The sequence below is a fragment of the Penicillium solitum genome, assembly GCF_028829755.1.
Source record: "Penicillium solitum strain IBT 25940 chromosome Unknown utg000004l_segment0_segment0, whole genome shotgun sequence".
NCBI lineage: Eukaryota > Fungi > Ascomycota > Eurotiomycetes > Eurotiales > Aspergillaceae > Penicillium > Penicillium solitum.
In genome coordinates, this window is record NW_027072124.1 from 123,593 (window position 1) to 139,077 (window position 15,485).

Genomic DNA, 15,485 nt, shown 5'->3' on the forward strand with positions numbered 1-15,485 from the left:
ACCTAGGCTTCGATGTCCCCAAACGCGTTGATAATTGAATGACCGGTCGGTCTGTATAGGGATCATCAACTCCCTCAAAGATATATACCATCTCCGCTTCTTCGGATATCAGAATCTGAGGGTCAACGGTAAAGGTTTTTTTCTTAATGCCTAATCACGAAATTGCTTTAAGTCGATTTTACAAAAAGTGCGGTATAATCCCGGTTCCCGCCTAAGGAATACTGAACAACCTACTATAGAGAACAGAGTTGTTTATATTTATATTTATATCATGGTCAAACGTTTAAGTCCGTTCCTTGACCATATATGTTCGGTGCCGTAAGGTCATTTCAGTGAGCAATTTTCTCTATACTTCACGGCAACAGACTTGTCGATAATCTGGTATTTGAATCATTGAAAAGGCCAAATCAAAAATGCCTCAATAGGATAATATAACGTTGTATATCTCTTATGCCTACGGCCTACTCAACTATTTTCAGTACCCACGCGTACAACTATGAGCTGGTTCCTTGGTACTAAGTTGTGGGCGCATGCCAAGCGTGTCAGAGTTTGATGATCCATATGCATTTTCGGATAATACTGATATGCTAAGCAATAGGGCCAAGAGATCTTTTCGTCCATTAAAGTCGCCTCTAAGCAGGAACCGTCTACCAACTCACATAGTACGCAATATACCAACAGGAAGAAACGCGGACAACGATCTACCAGAAATCAGGCCGCAGATTGGCTTTCTTCGTTGCCAGCTTTGCCATGGTCGCCGATCATCATTATATCATAAAAACAACTCAGAAGATCCAGAAGCATTCCCTCCAGAAGGGATCTACTCGCGAAGGCGAACCAAATGTGCGGCGAACAAGGCCAGGCTCCAAGCTTCCCATAGAATGCTCCCTGTGATACATGAACTGCCGGCAGATAAGATGGCCAACTATATGGTGAGTTTGCCAATAAGCTCCACGAGGTCAACCAGTCAACCAACCATTAAGCTGACACCGCGCCAGCCATAATATTACTCCAATTGAAGGCGGGCGGAGCGGGTCCGAACATGAATGCGCGTAAGCGAAGCGCACTGAGGGCATTAGGATCAGGGTAGATTGTTTTGCGCACTAAATAAAGCTGCTAGAAGTTGATAATTCGGTCGTTGTAACGATAAGGTTTCTGCACGCCTGGGCTAATATATTTATAACCTACTTCGCGTGGTTGCCTATCTAAACACTTCCGGTTTACGTATTTACTTCCTCGGACAATGACGATTGTGGCCCCTTTCCGTCCGCGCGAAACCGTCGTACTTGTTCAATTTGATTATCCTCTCTTATAACTGTTAGTAGTGGATATTAGCAGTCCCCAATTGTAGACTGGATGCTGTCGGGCAAATCTTCGTCTTCACCCCGTGTATGAAATGTATCGAGATCGAAAATCATCAGTCGGAGATTTCTTCCCGCGCGGGGTTAAACAGTCTTCGTGACAGCCTCACGTATCGACGGACTCGTACACACTGCACAACAGCTTGTCAGCACCATAACGGCCTTCCGCTTCCAACCTATAATAGGAAATGAGATCGGAATCGGTAACACTCACCCGCCACGGCCATAGCTCCGTATTGGTTATTTATAAGTCGCGCAACTTCCTCTTTAATATTAACCGAGCCATAAAAGTACCAGAGCCGCTCACCCTATTGGTAGGAAATATTTTCTTCGGGGCCTGATTGGGTACGTGGGTAGTAGATACTGAATTGTAAAATCTGGAGCTTGGTTAGATTACGTCGCCTAGGATGAGTTGTGCTCGTAGACAACTTATATAAAACCCTTTCCGATCGAGATGGAATAGCTGTTCTATCCATTTGTTTACCCACTTTGGATACCCTACGTGCACTATGTTAGCAAAGGCGATCCCTAGGCTCCGAACCACGGGCCAAACGTAGGGACATACCATCTATGCCAACTCGGCGCTTCCAGAGAACCTCCAGCTTCCGTACCATTACTTCTCGCTTATAACTGGCTTGTACTAGCATCTCAATGTACGATAGCGCTCGAAAAAATCCAATATCCTCCACCACGAAGAGGATTGTACCGAACCGATAGAAATTGAGAGGGTGTCCGTAGGGTCCGAGTACGATAACCGGCTGCCTACTCGGGAATTCCAGTGCGTCATAGTATAGCTTTCGCGTAAGCCCAAGTTGAGGCTTAGCTACTATACGCACCGTTCGTTGAATCGGTCCGTCTTCCTAAAACGCAATATAGAAAATAGGAAGCTGAAAATAAGCGCGGAAGCTGGCCCGTGGTATCTAGAGCTGTACGTACTGGCTAGGGCGGATCGGTCGGTTGAGGGGTAGTGTGATATCAATCCAGAGGAACTGGCTTACAGAGTTTATGGTCACCTTATTTCGAGAAGATTTCTAAGGCTTCTGGTTCTATACGGCCACCATGTAGACAACGGCGCTGATGGAAAACCATAGGCAAATAGCGCCCACTAAGTACCACCGATATAATGACTGTCGCTCCATGAGGTGGTATATAAGCGCGTAGATCGCGGTTACTGTAAGAAGATAGTGGCATTTCATCGCAAACTGCATATTACGCCGTTGGACCGCCGCGCAAGTCGCTGGTATCACGAGAACAAGAGCAGATCCTGCCTACATTGAGTTAGCTGTAGCCACCTGTGTAACTCGTAAATACAGCTCCATAGATAGTAATACGTACCGCTATTGGAACAATGTACCGTGGATTTGTAAGGTTCGTCGTTCTAGCGACGCTGACGAGCAGCGAACAGTGCAATAGAGAATGGAGCACATATATGCGACCTACCCAGCGATGGAACCACGCGAGTATATAACGGTCCACATGCAGCAGATCTGCCGGAAAACCAAAAGTCACACCGGTGTATAAGGGGATGAGGTTGATGACTGCCAAAGAGCCAGCTCTTTTCTATGCTTCCCTCTAGGAATGGGTTCGCAACCGAAGGCCAACAATATTTGCCGTAAGTATGACAGCTAACACTAGTGCTTGCCGGTACTAGGAGATGTCCAGCCAGCTCATGCCCTTTGGTAGGTGGACGTAGGCAAACTGCCGCCAGGAGCCTAACATTTTCAATTGGAAGGGGCGACAAAAGCCCATATAGCGTCTCCCCCGCGCCTAGCCCTATATACCTCGTCCAAGCCAATAGATCAACCATATTGATAGGACGGCTGCAGCGCTGATAGCATATAAGTTAGGGAGAGAGGTACCAGCAAACCATCGATATAAGTCTGACCCAATCGGGGGCATTCTATTTGGTTGTCAACAACTCAGAGAGAGAGACGATTACCTATATATAGGCGGCTAAGCCTTGCTTTTTATATTGTCAATTTCCTAAGGGCAGAAAGAGCTTTCTCTCGTGGTTTTAGGTAATAAGCTCCATCCCTTTGTAGTCTGTTTGTTACGGGCTTATTTAGAGTAATACTCTGCCTGTCTTTTATATAACCCCGTGTTAGAACGGTCGCCGCAACAAAATGATCGTCCGCATATCCTAATACATATCGCTAGCCTATTCACCCAGCAAAATGCTGGAATGATCCGGAGTGAATCTCGATTGATTTTTAAAGAATAAGACATAAATGACAGCCAGAGACTATTCTTATTTGATAAAAGTTATTAGATATAGGCAAACCTTACATATCTTATGAACAGCCGATCTTAGCTTGGATAACAGCTGTCCCGTCTTTTCCGCTCTATCTCATCTTCAATAAGCTTCTTCACAGCATGACTGTTACGGGATCTAGCAAGGAGAGCTGGAACTTTTAGGTTTAAAACACTTTTCGAGTCCTAGAGTAGCCTTTTGACTATTTTCACGTCTCCTCCTTTGACTGCCAACCCTAGCGCGGTTTCGCCCTAACGATTGCTCAAATTGAGGTTGATAGCAGGATACTGAAGCAAGATGTCCAGAATATTAAAGCTTTGATTATGGATAGCCACGAAAAGTGCACTCTCCTCATCAATGCTGTTCAGCTGGTTGATCTTCAATCGATCACCTTATTCCACCAATAATTTCACCACATTAATATCGCCTCTTTCGGTGGCTAGGTAGAGCGGGGAATCTTCACGTATATATCGAGCATTGATTTCAAGCTCGTTATGAGTAAGGAGCAATCTCACAACCGTAATGTTACCCTCCGTTATAGCTAGGCGGAGAGGTGATCGAAAGCCCGCGCAGATATTTAGGTCGAGAGTCGGTCTTATAAGAAACCATCGTAGAACAACTATGTCCATTCTCCTTGCCAGATAGTATAGTGAAGTAGAAGGCTCACTATATCTCCCTCCTCCGACTGTATTGACATCCACGTCATTTTCAGTCAAAAGTCTCTCTGTGACATCGTCGCGATGACTAGAAGTCGAATACCATAGCGGGGTATTTCCAGAATCGTCCTTACAGTTTACGAGAGCGTTTTGACGCAGCAACAGATCTACCACTACGAGATGTCCACCCATTACAGCTACGTGGAGCGGCGTGCCGTTTCTTTGGTCCAGTATATCATAATCGATGGATTTTTTGTCGAGAAGTGACTTAACGGCCGATAGATTTCTACTAGCAGCTGTAAGATGTAAGGCCGTTCTTCCCTGGTGATCCACTGCGTCAACGTCTTCTCCCCAGCTAAGCCGCATTCGCAACGCACCAGGGTCCTTGCTGTTCGTATCATCCCTAATCATTTTTGCATTGCCGGTGCACGTCTCGCTCTTTGTCTCGGGGCACACTGTTCTGCAATAATCTAGGAACAAATATTTGATAGGCTCCCTGTTCTTGATATAGGCTTCGATCTAAGGCGATATACCATCCTGATCCATCGCGTCAGGGTTGGCACCTTTGGAGAGTAGCATGGCCACAAGCTCTTTGCTTTTATAAAAGACTGCAAGCCAGAGCGCGGTTTGGCGCTAGCAATACAAAAGATCTATCTCAATATCAGGGTATTGGAGGAGCCTCTTCACGACGGCAGATGAATTTTTCTCCACGCTATACCACAAAACACTCTTTCCAGCCTTATTCCTTAGGTTGACTTCTGTCTTTTGATTCTTTAGGAAGAGCTTAAATGTCGACCCGGACCTATATTGTACGGCTGTCATCAAAGGGGAGCAATTATCAACCAATGCGTTAACGTTGGCTCGGTAGGAGAGTAAGGTTTTTGTAAAGTCGGTACGGTTAGCTTTAGTAGCCTAGTGAAGTACAGAACTGTTCTGGTGCTTGATGTTATATTTGATTAAGACCAACCGTAGCTTTAAATAGAGTATTCGGCTGGTTCGGGTAAGAGCAGAAATTTCGTTTCCCCTTAGGGTGTCGGCTATGACCCAAAGAATCTCGGTCGGCAAGTCTAGGATAGTGGCGAGTAACTTGATAGTCTATATCTCATTATTAGTCTCCGTAAGCCTTGATGAATAAGTATAGCTTCTTGGAAGTAACGACTATCATACCATGATTATATTGGTGGTTTGTTCTATTTCGGAACGGAATAGAGGTAGCCGCTGATTCGATAAGAGATATGCTTTCCACGGCTGGTTATGGCAATGTAGAGTAATAATGGTTTAGTAGATAGGGTGCAGTCGTGGCTTTATAGATTGCCCCGTTATGGATAGTTCATTGCTGAACTCGAGCACGGAGCACTGCCTAACAGATTCCACACAGTCATTTACTAGCCCTTCGCTCCTGGGACCCAATTCTAAGTTCCCGGGGGCTCAGGGGCTCCTGGAATTGCCTGTGGCGCTCCTGGGAATATTTATTCGGTTCCTAGGAGCTTGTATCAGGCTCCTAGGGACTCGATAGTTCCTAGGAGAGACAATGTCGTCTGGGGAGACGAATAGAGAGCATATAATAGACTTATTGGACTTAGGCCATTTTCTTTAGGTAACGTAAGATAGCTGACTTTATGACGTTAGAACCCATAGCACAGAGCAAATCTAGTAAGCACCGTAGCTAACAATCCGGGCATAAAGTCAGCTGAAGTCCCCTTTATTCTTACACCTCAACCACAAGACAGTTATACAGATTCCAACTACATTATATGCACTGCTAGCCACGGCGTTGCTACTAGCTAGCTATGTCCTTCTCGTGTGGTCTCGTCGAGCAGTTCAGAAAACCTCATTACACCAGAAACTCGACCTTACCGTGTTTGCGCCGAAGATCGTTCTACTAGCAGTGCATATAGGACTGAGCTGGAGCAGAAAATGTGAGATAGGGAGAGAAGTGATATTAGGGGTAACCAGTTTATTTCCCTCTGTACTCGTAGTACGTGCCATCACGTTGTTTCTCGGTTTTACGTTAACCACTAGACATCAGTATCTCCGAATAAGCATTTTCCTGCGAAGCCTCCCTAGTGCGCTATATCAGTTGATGATCTGTTTTCCGCTATTTGCGCTTTTCTCGTGCCTAACAAAGATTACGGCCACGGTAGTTGGTACTTACTTTGATCGCCTACTGCGAGTCGTCGTACTCTTCCTTCTCTTTTTGGATCATCTGGGCTTAGGTTCTCTCTTATGGTGGGTGGACGGGTATATAATGACCTATGCTAGGACTCGAGCGCAACTGCGTTACGCTTTGTATTATATAGTTGGAGTGGCAGCTGTCCTTCTTCTAATTGCAGTCTTAGGGGTTGTTCTGTCCTATTGGCTGCTATCGCTAGAGGTAAATCCTCACCTTCTCGGTAGCAAAGATCATAATTTGCTGCCCTTTCTAACTTTTACAGCTCCAACTACTCATCCTTATGGTCTGGATGGTCATATCGTTTTACGCGGTACGAAGTGCTGGAAGTCTAGTGGGCGAGCATTTGGTTTGTTTAACCTACGTGGTAGGCAACGAATTCTAGGGACATAGGGTCAAGGGCTTTATTGGTGGGTTATTATAGGCTTGCTATCGTCGCACACCGGAATTGCAATATTATGGTAATACGGCTCCGAAACGGCTTTGATATGTTCAAGCCTAACAGTAAAGACTAATGTCTAGGAAACCCATCTCCTGGCAAAATGGCCAAGTCACCGGCCGATCGATCGTTCTAAACTTTGAGTATACCAATAAGGTTTCCCCGAACTTCATCCAATACATTTTCAATGGAATATAAGCGAGCTACCTGCTTATCTTGGCGAAGCTTTAAGTGGCTTCCTTCGTTGTATAGCTGAATATTTCCGGCCCGCAGCTCTTCGTTTACTTCTTTAAGCTGCTTGCCATCTATGTGTTTGGAAACGCAAGACTCCCACAAACACCGGTAGTACCCTACTAGGCGTGCAGCCTGAAATATAAGCTCGGTATCTTCTTCTTTAAGCTGTTTCAATATCTCAAGTATGGGTTAGAAGGGCTCCACAGACAGATTATTCCTCGTGGTGTCGTGATTCTGCGTGTGATTGGTCAGCGGGGTCCTTTATGGCTATATATCCATCTTACCGGCTGCGAGACTTCATAGCCAGACACCGAGGTATTCTCGGCCGAACTTGCTTATACGCTCGGTGGTACCTCTCCATATCCGTCTTCCATTTCAGGCAATTTACTGGGTCCCTCCATTATTGGTCGTGTTAGTAAAGACGCTACTATCTAAGTCAGGAAATCAACGTCTCTTTATAGCCCTGCTAATGATAGAGTATGGCCAGAAAAGGCCGATTGAGAAAGGTATACTACTCGTATAGGATTAGCAATCCCTCAACTATATGCGGTCGTCCGCGGTCCAACACTCAGTTCAGTCCCCGCAAACACCGTTCAAAACTAAGGTTGGGGCGGATTTCCTTTTCAGAATAATATTCACACTATTAAAAAGAAAACGCGTTTATATCTGATATATACGTTTATATGACCTACATAAAACAGTAACACGGGCTAGTGAAATTCATTCAGGAATGCCTATAGTACCTTCCCGTTGAAACCTAGACAACGTCAAGAGTAAACGGTGTTTTCTAGCGCCCTTAAAAATGCAATGCCTTCCTTTGATATAGGAACCGCCTCCAACTACCAATATGAATTTGTGCCCTCCTGAAACTTCCAATTTTGAGCTGCGTAAGGCCAGGCAAAGCCCTATTCATACTGCTGTGCTATATTACAGAGTGCGCAGTAATAGCGACTCCAAGCAGCCCGGGGGGGGGGGGGGGGGCTAATTCAGCGCAATTACTCATCATAGAGCCCAAGTAATGGCTGTAATCTCTACACAGAACCCTTGTCTTGCAATGACCTTTTCTTTTTTTTGCTTTTTAGTTGGTGTAGTAGCAGATATATGCCAGGGGCTTGAAAAGCCTTAGGTTTGATCTGGTGTTTAGTTCATAGGAATACGAAAGCCATTTAGGTGAGGGCTGTTCATACTATAACAAAAATATTCAGTAAGTTCACCCACGATCTCGGTATCTCGCCCGTACCTTCGAACTCGGAGATTAATCCGCCAAAACCACAGCCTCTGGAAACATACTCGTATCCAACCCCCCAGTCCGTTCCCAGTCCAGATGTAGGAACCAATACCTTGGGCTCTGATTTCTCCACTCCGGCGGATCTCGATCCCTCCTAGTTGTTAGATATGCCAATACCCGCACATTCGATTATATACTGCCACCGGCATCTGGCTTAGAGGGCTCTACCCTACATAATACGTCCGAAAATGTGGATGGCATTGGCATGGGACTACCACTGGCAGAGTCAGCGATCTTCATCTCCCAAACTGCTGAGCAATCTTTAAGTCCATATATGGTTGACAATCCAACCGAGGAAAATCAATACGCTAATCCTTCTCTTTCGCTTGAAGCCTTGTAACATGTCCAGGCCCCTGGAGTCATACCCATGCACCATGCTCAAAACATGATACTATTGTTTCCGGATTTGAGTCCAAACAAACTTCAACGAGCCATGGAACTAGGTGACCGTCTTTTCCCCAGGACTTGGCCCACTTGGAAAGTCAAGTAAATCACTGGCAAACTGAACGATTGTGGAGTTTCGTGGGCTTTGGCGTCTCACCAGGCTCTTCTGCGAGACACAGGATCGCCGGAATCTGCCAACGTATCAAGGAGAAGGGCAACCTAAACGCAGAAAACTATATGAGGATTCGACTCGCAAAAGTCCAAGTCAGCATGCTCTATGAGACCATCTGTAATGAGGAAAAGAATAGGCGTCTCAATCTCGGACCGAGAAAGTTCACTACCCATGTTCTTAACTGCATCGAGGCAGCCATTATAAATCCTGGAGACCGACGCCTTCCTGTTCCCAGAAAGTCACATATTCGCGATGCTATCTTTCGATACAAGCAAGTTGGTAAAAAATGGTCGGTGTCACAAAATCTAAGTATGACGTTACTTGTTGGCCAAGACTGTGGAAGGATAATGTACGTGCTTCTATAAAGTTCGAAATTCCCTGGCTAATATCATACAGAGAAAATGGCCAGTTCACCGAGATATAGGTAAAGGCTTTGATGTTCTATGTTTCCGTAACTCGGCCTGATATTATCAGTCTCTATAGTAACTTAGAACATGCTGTCAGCTATTTCCTGACCTATAATCAGCTGCTAGCGCGTCCCTCCCCCGATAATGTTCGAACAATGATCGGAATTCACAATTCAACGATAGAGATCGTAGATTAACATGGATGGACAGGTCGAAGATTGCGCCGTTTTGTTCAGATGAATATCAAGTCTGATTTTGGCTTAGAGAGTTGGAGTTCAACCAGGCCTGCGCTATTTATGCGTTTGATTTTGCTTGGTCGAACTCCTTTTAGTTATCTGCAAATAGAAGATGAATCAATTAGTCCTGCCTTACCGCGTTCGTGTAGTAGATCCTGTCACTCACTGTAGTATCCCAGGAGGAATGGGGAGCTCTGGGCAAATCGGCCGTTTAAGGACGAGGAGTGTTAATCCCGCTCTGCGCGCAGTAGCTTGACATTGGTCCAGCTCAGTCGAAAATCATAAATAACAACTAACACCATTCCTAAGGCCAGTGTACCTCCAATTCCCATAAGCATAGCGGTAATATGGTTACTGTAACTAATAATTCTCTAGTAGTCGTACTGTGATAAACAACGGCATGGTGGAGGGACATCATAAAATGGATACAATTACTTCAAGGAGCGATTGGCAGCGAGCTGGGAAAAAACGCACGAAGTACCGTTTAAAAACGAAAGTGGGGGAGTAACAACGGATCAGAGGAGCCAATGTGTGATTGGTTCCTAGCTACTCCTCGCTCTACCTTAGAGAAGCGCCCTAAGCAGGCTTGCTTTCTTCTGATAGAGCCCGCCCTAGGACAAGACCACCTTATATCTTTACTCGTAATCTGTTGAATACCACCTACCGACATCCCCACGTCAAGCCACAAAGTCGTGAGGATGATGGATTCTTGCCACTAGATGGAAAGGATCTTAATTCCCTCACAGATGAGGCTCTGGTAACCCTTCTCACAACGCATCGAACTCGGACAGGTCTGGGGGTGAGATAGGGCGTGGTATTGGTATGGTAAGCTCAGCCCATTACGGTTAGTTACGTCACAACAGCACGTCTAGTCATCTTCATATAAACTAATCATCGGCTGGATGCGGAGTCTGGACCGTTGAGGCGTCACTACGTCATTGGTGGCCCCGCGGTCTTGCCCTTTACCCTGGAGATTAGGGCGAGCCGGAATGGAAGGCGACCCCGCTGACTCGTTCCAAAAATGGCCTGAAAGTGGGGTTCGTGGGAGAGTCGCTAGCTAAACGTCCATAGCGCTGCCAACTATAGGATTGGATCGCCGGCTAACCTAGAGAGTTAAGCAAGGGTGGGAGTGTCCGCGATTTGAAGTTTCACGGTTTAGAGTTCGCGGTTTGGAGTTCGCGGTTTGGAGTTCGTAGTTCTGGATAGTAAGACGTCGCCCGCCTCCACTAGGCATCTTATATAATATTTAAGAGCCAATTATCCCCGTAATAGCCGATGTGTATTGAGACCTGATGGCTCAATCAGGGACTATCAGCATTAAGCAAGCAAGCCTTTTCCTGGCAAGGGATAGAGCAGGTACGTCTTTACTTGTCGATAAGGTCCGTTGGATAATTACTGCATGATGTCCAACCCCCTAAAGCCTAGAGTATATAGTAGCGTGTTACGCAGACAGACTGACAACGAGATAGGTAAGCCTATTCTCTCTATAGAAAGAGTTTTCGCTGACTACTAGCTTCGTTATGTACCATCCTCACAGCGAGATCATAACACAAGTTATCCTTCGAAGCAAACGGCTTTTATTAGAGGACGGAAGGACCGAGTGATACAATTAAAATACTCGTCTTGCTACGGTGACTGTACTTTAAGGATTGGAAGGAGGACCGAATTTATCTATGTCCATCCAACCCTCCTTCACATTTGAACCAAAAAAGCGAGCGGAGATGAAAGGCAAATATTGGATCCTCCCCCTTCCCCCCCCCCCGTAAAGAGATGTTGAAAAGAGGGGTTATATAGGTATGAGTTGTCCTGCAAGACGTTAGGAGATGTCAGATTTACAAAGTATAAGGCAGTCTTACTTACGTCCCTCTTATCAAAGAGGATACCTGCCTGGCGTATCTAAAATTATCTTTCCCTTCTCCGGACAATCACATCCACCCATCCATCTGTATAACCTTCCGCGTTAGAAATACTTTTACTGCTTTAAGGATCACGAGAGCTATAAATTCTATAGCTGTCTCCTTTCACGATGACTCACCGCGGAAATTGGCGATCTCGGGGCAATACGAGCAACCGAGGAGGACCTAATAGCTTTAGAAAGCGCAATCAGTCGGAAACATTCTGTGTGCACTTTCGACGTGGCACGTGCCACTACGGTAAGAGGTGCAGATTCTCGCACGATATGAATAAGGCTTCCGACTTCAGATCAAACCCGGCTGCATACCATCCCATAACCCATGATCTGGACGCTCGGAATCAATACTTCGACTGGAAGAGGTTCCTAAGAAACGGGATATCAAGATCTATATATTCTCTGATGAAACAAGAGGAGCTCCTTCAATTCTGGAACGGGGCTCTCGAAATTCTGGAAAGCGACAGTAGAGAGAATCATTAGTTCCTCGCCAAAGATCTTGTGAATGACGAGCTTCATGGATATGATTTTATCCTGGTAACTGCGGAGGCGCACAATTCTGAGGGAATTATTCTAGCTTATGATGAGCCGTTCCTCGAAGTCATTACCCATCATTCTCTCTTAGACTGTCTTTCTATCGAGTCATATGTTGGCACTCTGTACACATCCTTCGGTGGCACGAATGGAGATCGAGCGATCAGATATCTGAGTGATGTCTGCCAGAGCCTTATGGGCAGAGGTGAAGAAACCAGCGAATTTGCCTCGGTTATTTCACTAGACACGGTGAAATTGCTGTTAAATGCCCTTTACCAGCTCTTGTTAAGGGTCCGACGCGCTCGATTTCACGATGAACTCCCCGTACTGCTCAACCTAGCCCGCGAACTGGCCTCTAAAATAACGGAAGAATGCTCGAAAGCCGACCTCGACGGACTTCAGAGTAGAATAGAAGTCATGCAGAGCCTGGTAACTAGCGTAAGCCGCAACCTTGTTACACCTAGGGTGCATGAGGGAGATCCCTAGAGGACTAGGCCAGTCCTGTTGTCTTTTCTAATGGATGTGCAAATACCTGGCGGGAGACACGACAACGACCTCGCAGATATATCCGAAATTCTGATTCTTCCTACTCTTAGAGAGATTGTCAATATCAATCTAGAATATCTACCCTCTACCAATTTCCTATAACCGCACTTTCTCGCCGACCCTTTGCAAAGATATATTGATTCAACGTTCCGACTGCTACGCCACGATATCTTTGGCTCTGCGAAAGATGTTCTTAGGGGTCTGTAGCAGCAGACTGATTTAACACGAAGTCCTTATCTATCAGGCAAGGACAGCGCGGCATATCTCTACCCGGGGGCACAAGTTCAGTATATATTTATCAATGATAGGAATGAGCTCGAAGCAACTGTATCCTTTTCTATTCTACCACAGCTCCGCAAAAGGACCTCTAAAGAGCAATCCAAATGGTGGGAAGACTCTAGTCGACTTGATGAGGGAAGCCTCATCTGCTTTTTGACGTCCCAAGGAACTCATAGAAAGCTTATCTTCCTCGAAGTGACCGTGAAGAATGCTTCTAAAAACTAAGCGCACCAGAATAAGAGTAGTCTTGTGTCTGACAGATATTCACCTAGTATTACAGTCAAACTTGCGGCTTGTTTATAACATGAACTGATGTTCCTGGGCTAGCTTTATAGTGAGAGACTCACTAGCATTCTGGTTGAATTCTATGGCTTGATCCCTGCCACGTTCGTCCCTATCCTGGAAAACCTGTAACAAATCCAACGCGAAGGGGATTTGGCATTCCGAAAGTGGGTCTTGCCAGACTATAAGAGTGATGAAGATCGACACAATATCCCCCCACCGGTATATGCGCGTAAACCAGGGTTTATCTTTCCCCTGACTTCGATCGTAACCCCTACCGCTGATAACGTTGCATTGGATCCGAGTACCCCTGAGTCCGTTGATACCTTGAAGCTGCAAACTCAGACTGGTCTAGATTATGGCTAGTGTCAGGGACTTATCGCAGCTCTCACACGAGAGTATGCCCTAATCCAAGGCCCACCAGGCACCGGAAAGTCCTATTTAGGCGTTAAGGTTGTCCAAGCTCTGCTTGAAATTAAGAAAAATGTAAACCTTAAACCGATCATTGTGATGTGAGTAGTGAGTTCATGCCTTCCGGTATTCTTACTTACGGGAACCATAGGTGTTATACCAACCATACCTTGGACTAATTCTTACCGCACCTTCTTGATATAGGCATCCAGAAAGTGATACGCATTGGTGGCCGCAGTCAGGCCCCCGAGCTTGAAGGCAAGAACCTTCGCGTTGTCAGTAAAGACTTTGGGAAGACGAAGGTAGAGTCGCAGACCCTCGGCAAGTCCTATGGGGAACTCGAAGCCCATATAGAAGATGCTGGATATGCAATGAAACCTCTACACCAGTCTCAAAAGGGCCTATCTTGGGCCGCTATAGGGAACTTCGTGCGTAGAAAATGGCCTGCTATACATGAGTAGCTTGACCGACCGGATCTGGAAGGGTTCACAACTGTCACGGATGACAAATTGCTTTATTGGCTTGGGGTCAAATCGATGAGAATCCAGAAAGGTCAGAACGAGGATGAAGTTGATATTGTGCGCTTGGAACGCTTGACACGTGCTGCCTAGGAAGATATTCATACTCTCATAAACCCGGAACGCCAGATTCTTGCAATAGAGTGGTTCAAATAGTGGCGGGAAAGCGAAATTGCCCGGATTTTTGAGGCCATTGATCACGCCGCGAGCCTTCGTAACGACATCAATGCAGTCCATGATAAGGTCAATCGCCGAGCCCTGATTCAAGCAGATGTGATCGGAATCACGATAACATCCCTTACACGCCATATCAAGACATTGCGCCGCTTAGGATCAAAGGTCATTATATACGAGGAAGCAGCAGAAGTGATGGAAGCCCACGTCATCTCAGCCCTCATGCCAGGTGTTGAGCACTTCATTCAGATTGGAGATTATCGACAGCTGCGACCCCAGATTCAAAATTATTCACTCAGTCTTAAATCATCCATAGGAATGGCATGGCAGCTAGACAGAAGCCAGTTTGAGAGACGCGCTCTCGGCGAGCCAGGTCTCAAGCCTGCCCCTATTTCATAGCTTAATGTATAGCGAAGAATGAGACCCGAAATCTCGTAACTTATCAGGAGGGTCTATCCCAAACTCGAGGACCATGAAAGCACTATAGCTTTACCCAATGTTGTTGGAATGAGGGACAACCTCTTCTGGCTGGACCATCAATACGAGGAAGACTCGAGAGATGACGGCAGCCGTGTCAAGTCTCATAGCAACTAGTGGGAGGTCGATATGGCTACTGCTCTTGTTCGGTATCTTGTTCGGCAAGGAGAGTACAAGAGCACGGATATTGCCCTCTTAACCCCATATACCGGGCAGTTGCGGAATCTTAGGACATCGCTTAGCAAGGATTTCGAGATTTGCCTTAGCGAGCGAGACCTAGAAACCTTGGCTGTAGATGGGTTTGAGAAGGTGGAAGATAAGGATCTAGAGTCAAATAGTCGCAAGGCACTTGAGAAAAAGACATTGCTTCAGACGCTCCGCCTTGCCATAGTCGACAATTTCTAAGGCGAGGAGGCAAAAGTGATAGTGGTCTCCCTAGTTCGCAGCAACAAAAAGCGTAAGGTTGGCTTTCTGCGCACCGAGAACCGCATTAACGTGCTCCTCAGCCGGGCTCAATATGGCATGTACCTCATCGGAAATGCCGAAACATATCTCAATGTGGAAATATGGGCCGATGTCCACTCTCAGCTCTCCCGTGCGAATGTAGTTGGTACGGAGTTAGCTCTGTGCTGTCCTCGCCATCCAGATACGCCTATTCTATGCTCTGGTCCTCACGACTTTGAAAGGAAGAGTCTAGAGGGTGGGTGCAGTCTCCCGTGCGACCGACGACTTGAGCCATATGGCCATCAATGCCAGG

The 15,485-nt window shown here is 46.1% G+C and overlaps 3 protein-coding genes across 3 annotated transcripts; 2 read left to right on the forward strand and 1 right to left on the reverse strand.

Moving 5' to 3' along the window:
• Nucleotides 1-4,004: 4,004 nt before the first annotated feature.
• On the reverse strand, nucleotides 4,005-4,679 carry N7455_006053 (ankyrin repeat domain-containing protein; the record flags this gene model as incomplete). The annotated part of the gene is made up of 1 exon (XM_065605221.1): nucleotides 4,005-4,679. The coding sequence occupies one exon, from the start codon at nucleotides 4,677-4,679 to the stop codon at nucleotides 4,005-4,007; it is 675 nt and encodes a 224-aa protein (XP_065461075.1).
• A 3,638-nt stretch (nucleotides 4,680-8,317) lies between these two features.
• On the forward strand, nucleotides 8,318-8,739 carry N7455_006054 (uncharacterized protein; the record flags this gene model as incomplete). The annotated part of the gene is made up of 2 exons (XM_065605222.1): nucleotides 8,318-8,418; nucleotides 8,505-8,739. Coding segments are annotated over 2 exons (336 nt in total), but the record flags the coding sequence as incomplete, so codon positions are not given.
• A 27-nt stretch (nucleotides 8,740-8,766) lies between these two features.
• N7455_006055 (uncharacterized protein) lies at nucleotides 8,767-9,727 on the forward strand (the record flags this gene model as incomplete). The annotated part of the gene is made up of 3 exons (XM_065605223.1): nucleotides 8,767-8,885; nucleotides 8,918-9,304; nucleotides 9,352-9,727. The coding sequence occupies 3 exons, from the start codon at nucleotides 8,767-8,769 to the stop codon at nucleotides 9,377-9,379; spliced, it is 534 nt and encodes a 177-aa protein (XP_065461077.1). The 3' UTR covers nucleotides 9,380-9,727.
• Nucleotides 9,728-15,485: the final 5,758 nt, after the last annotated feature.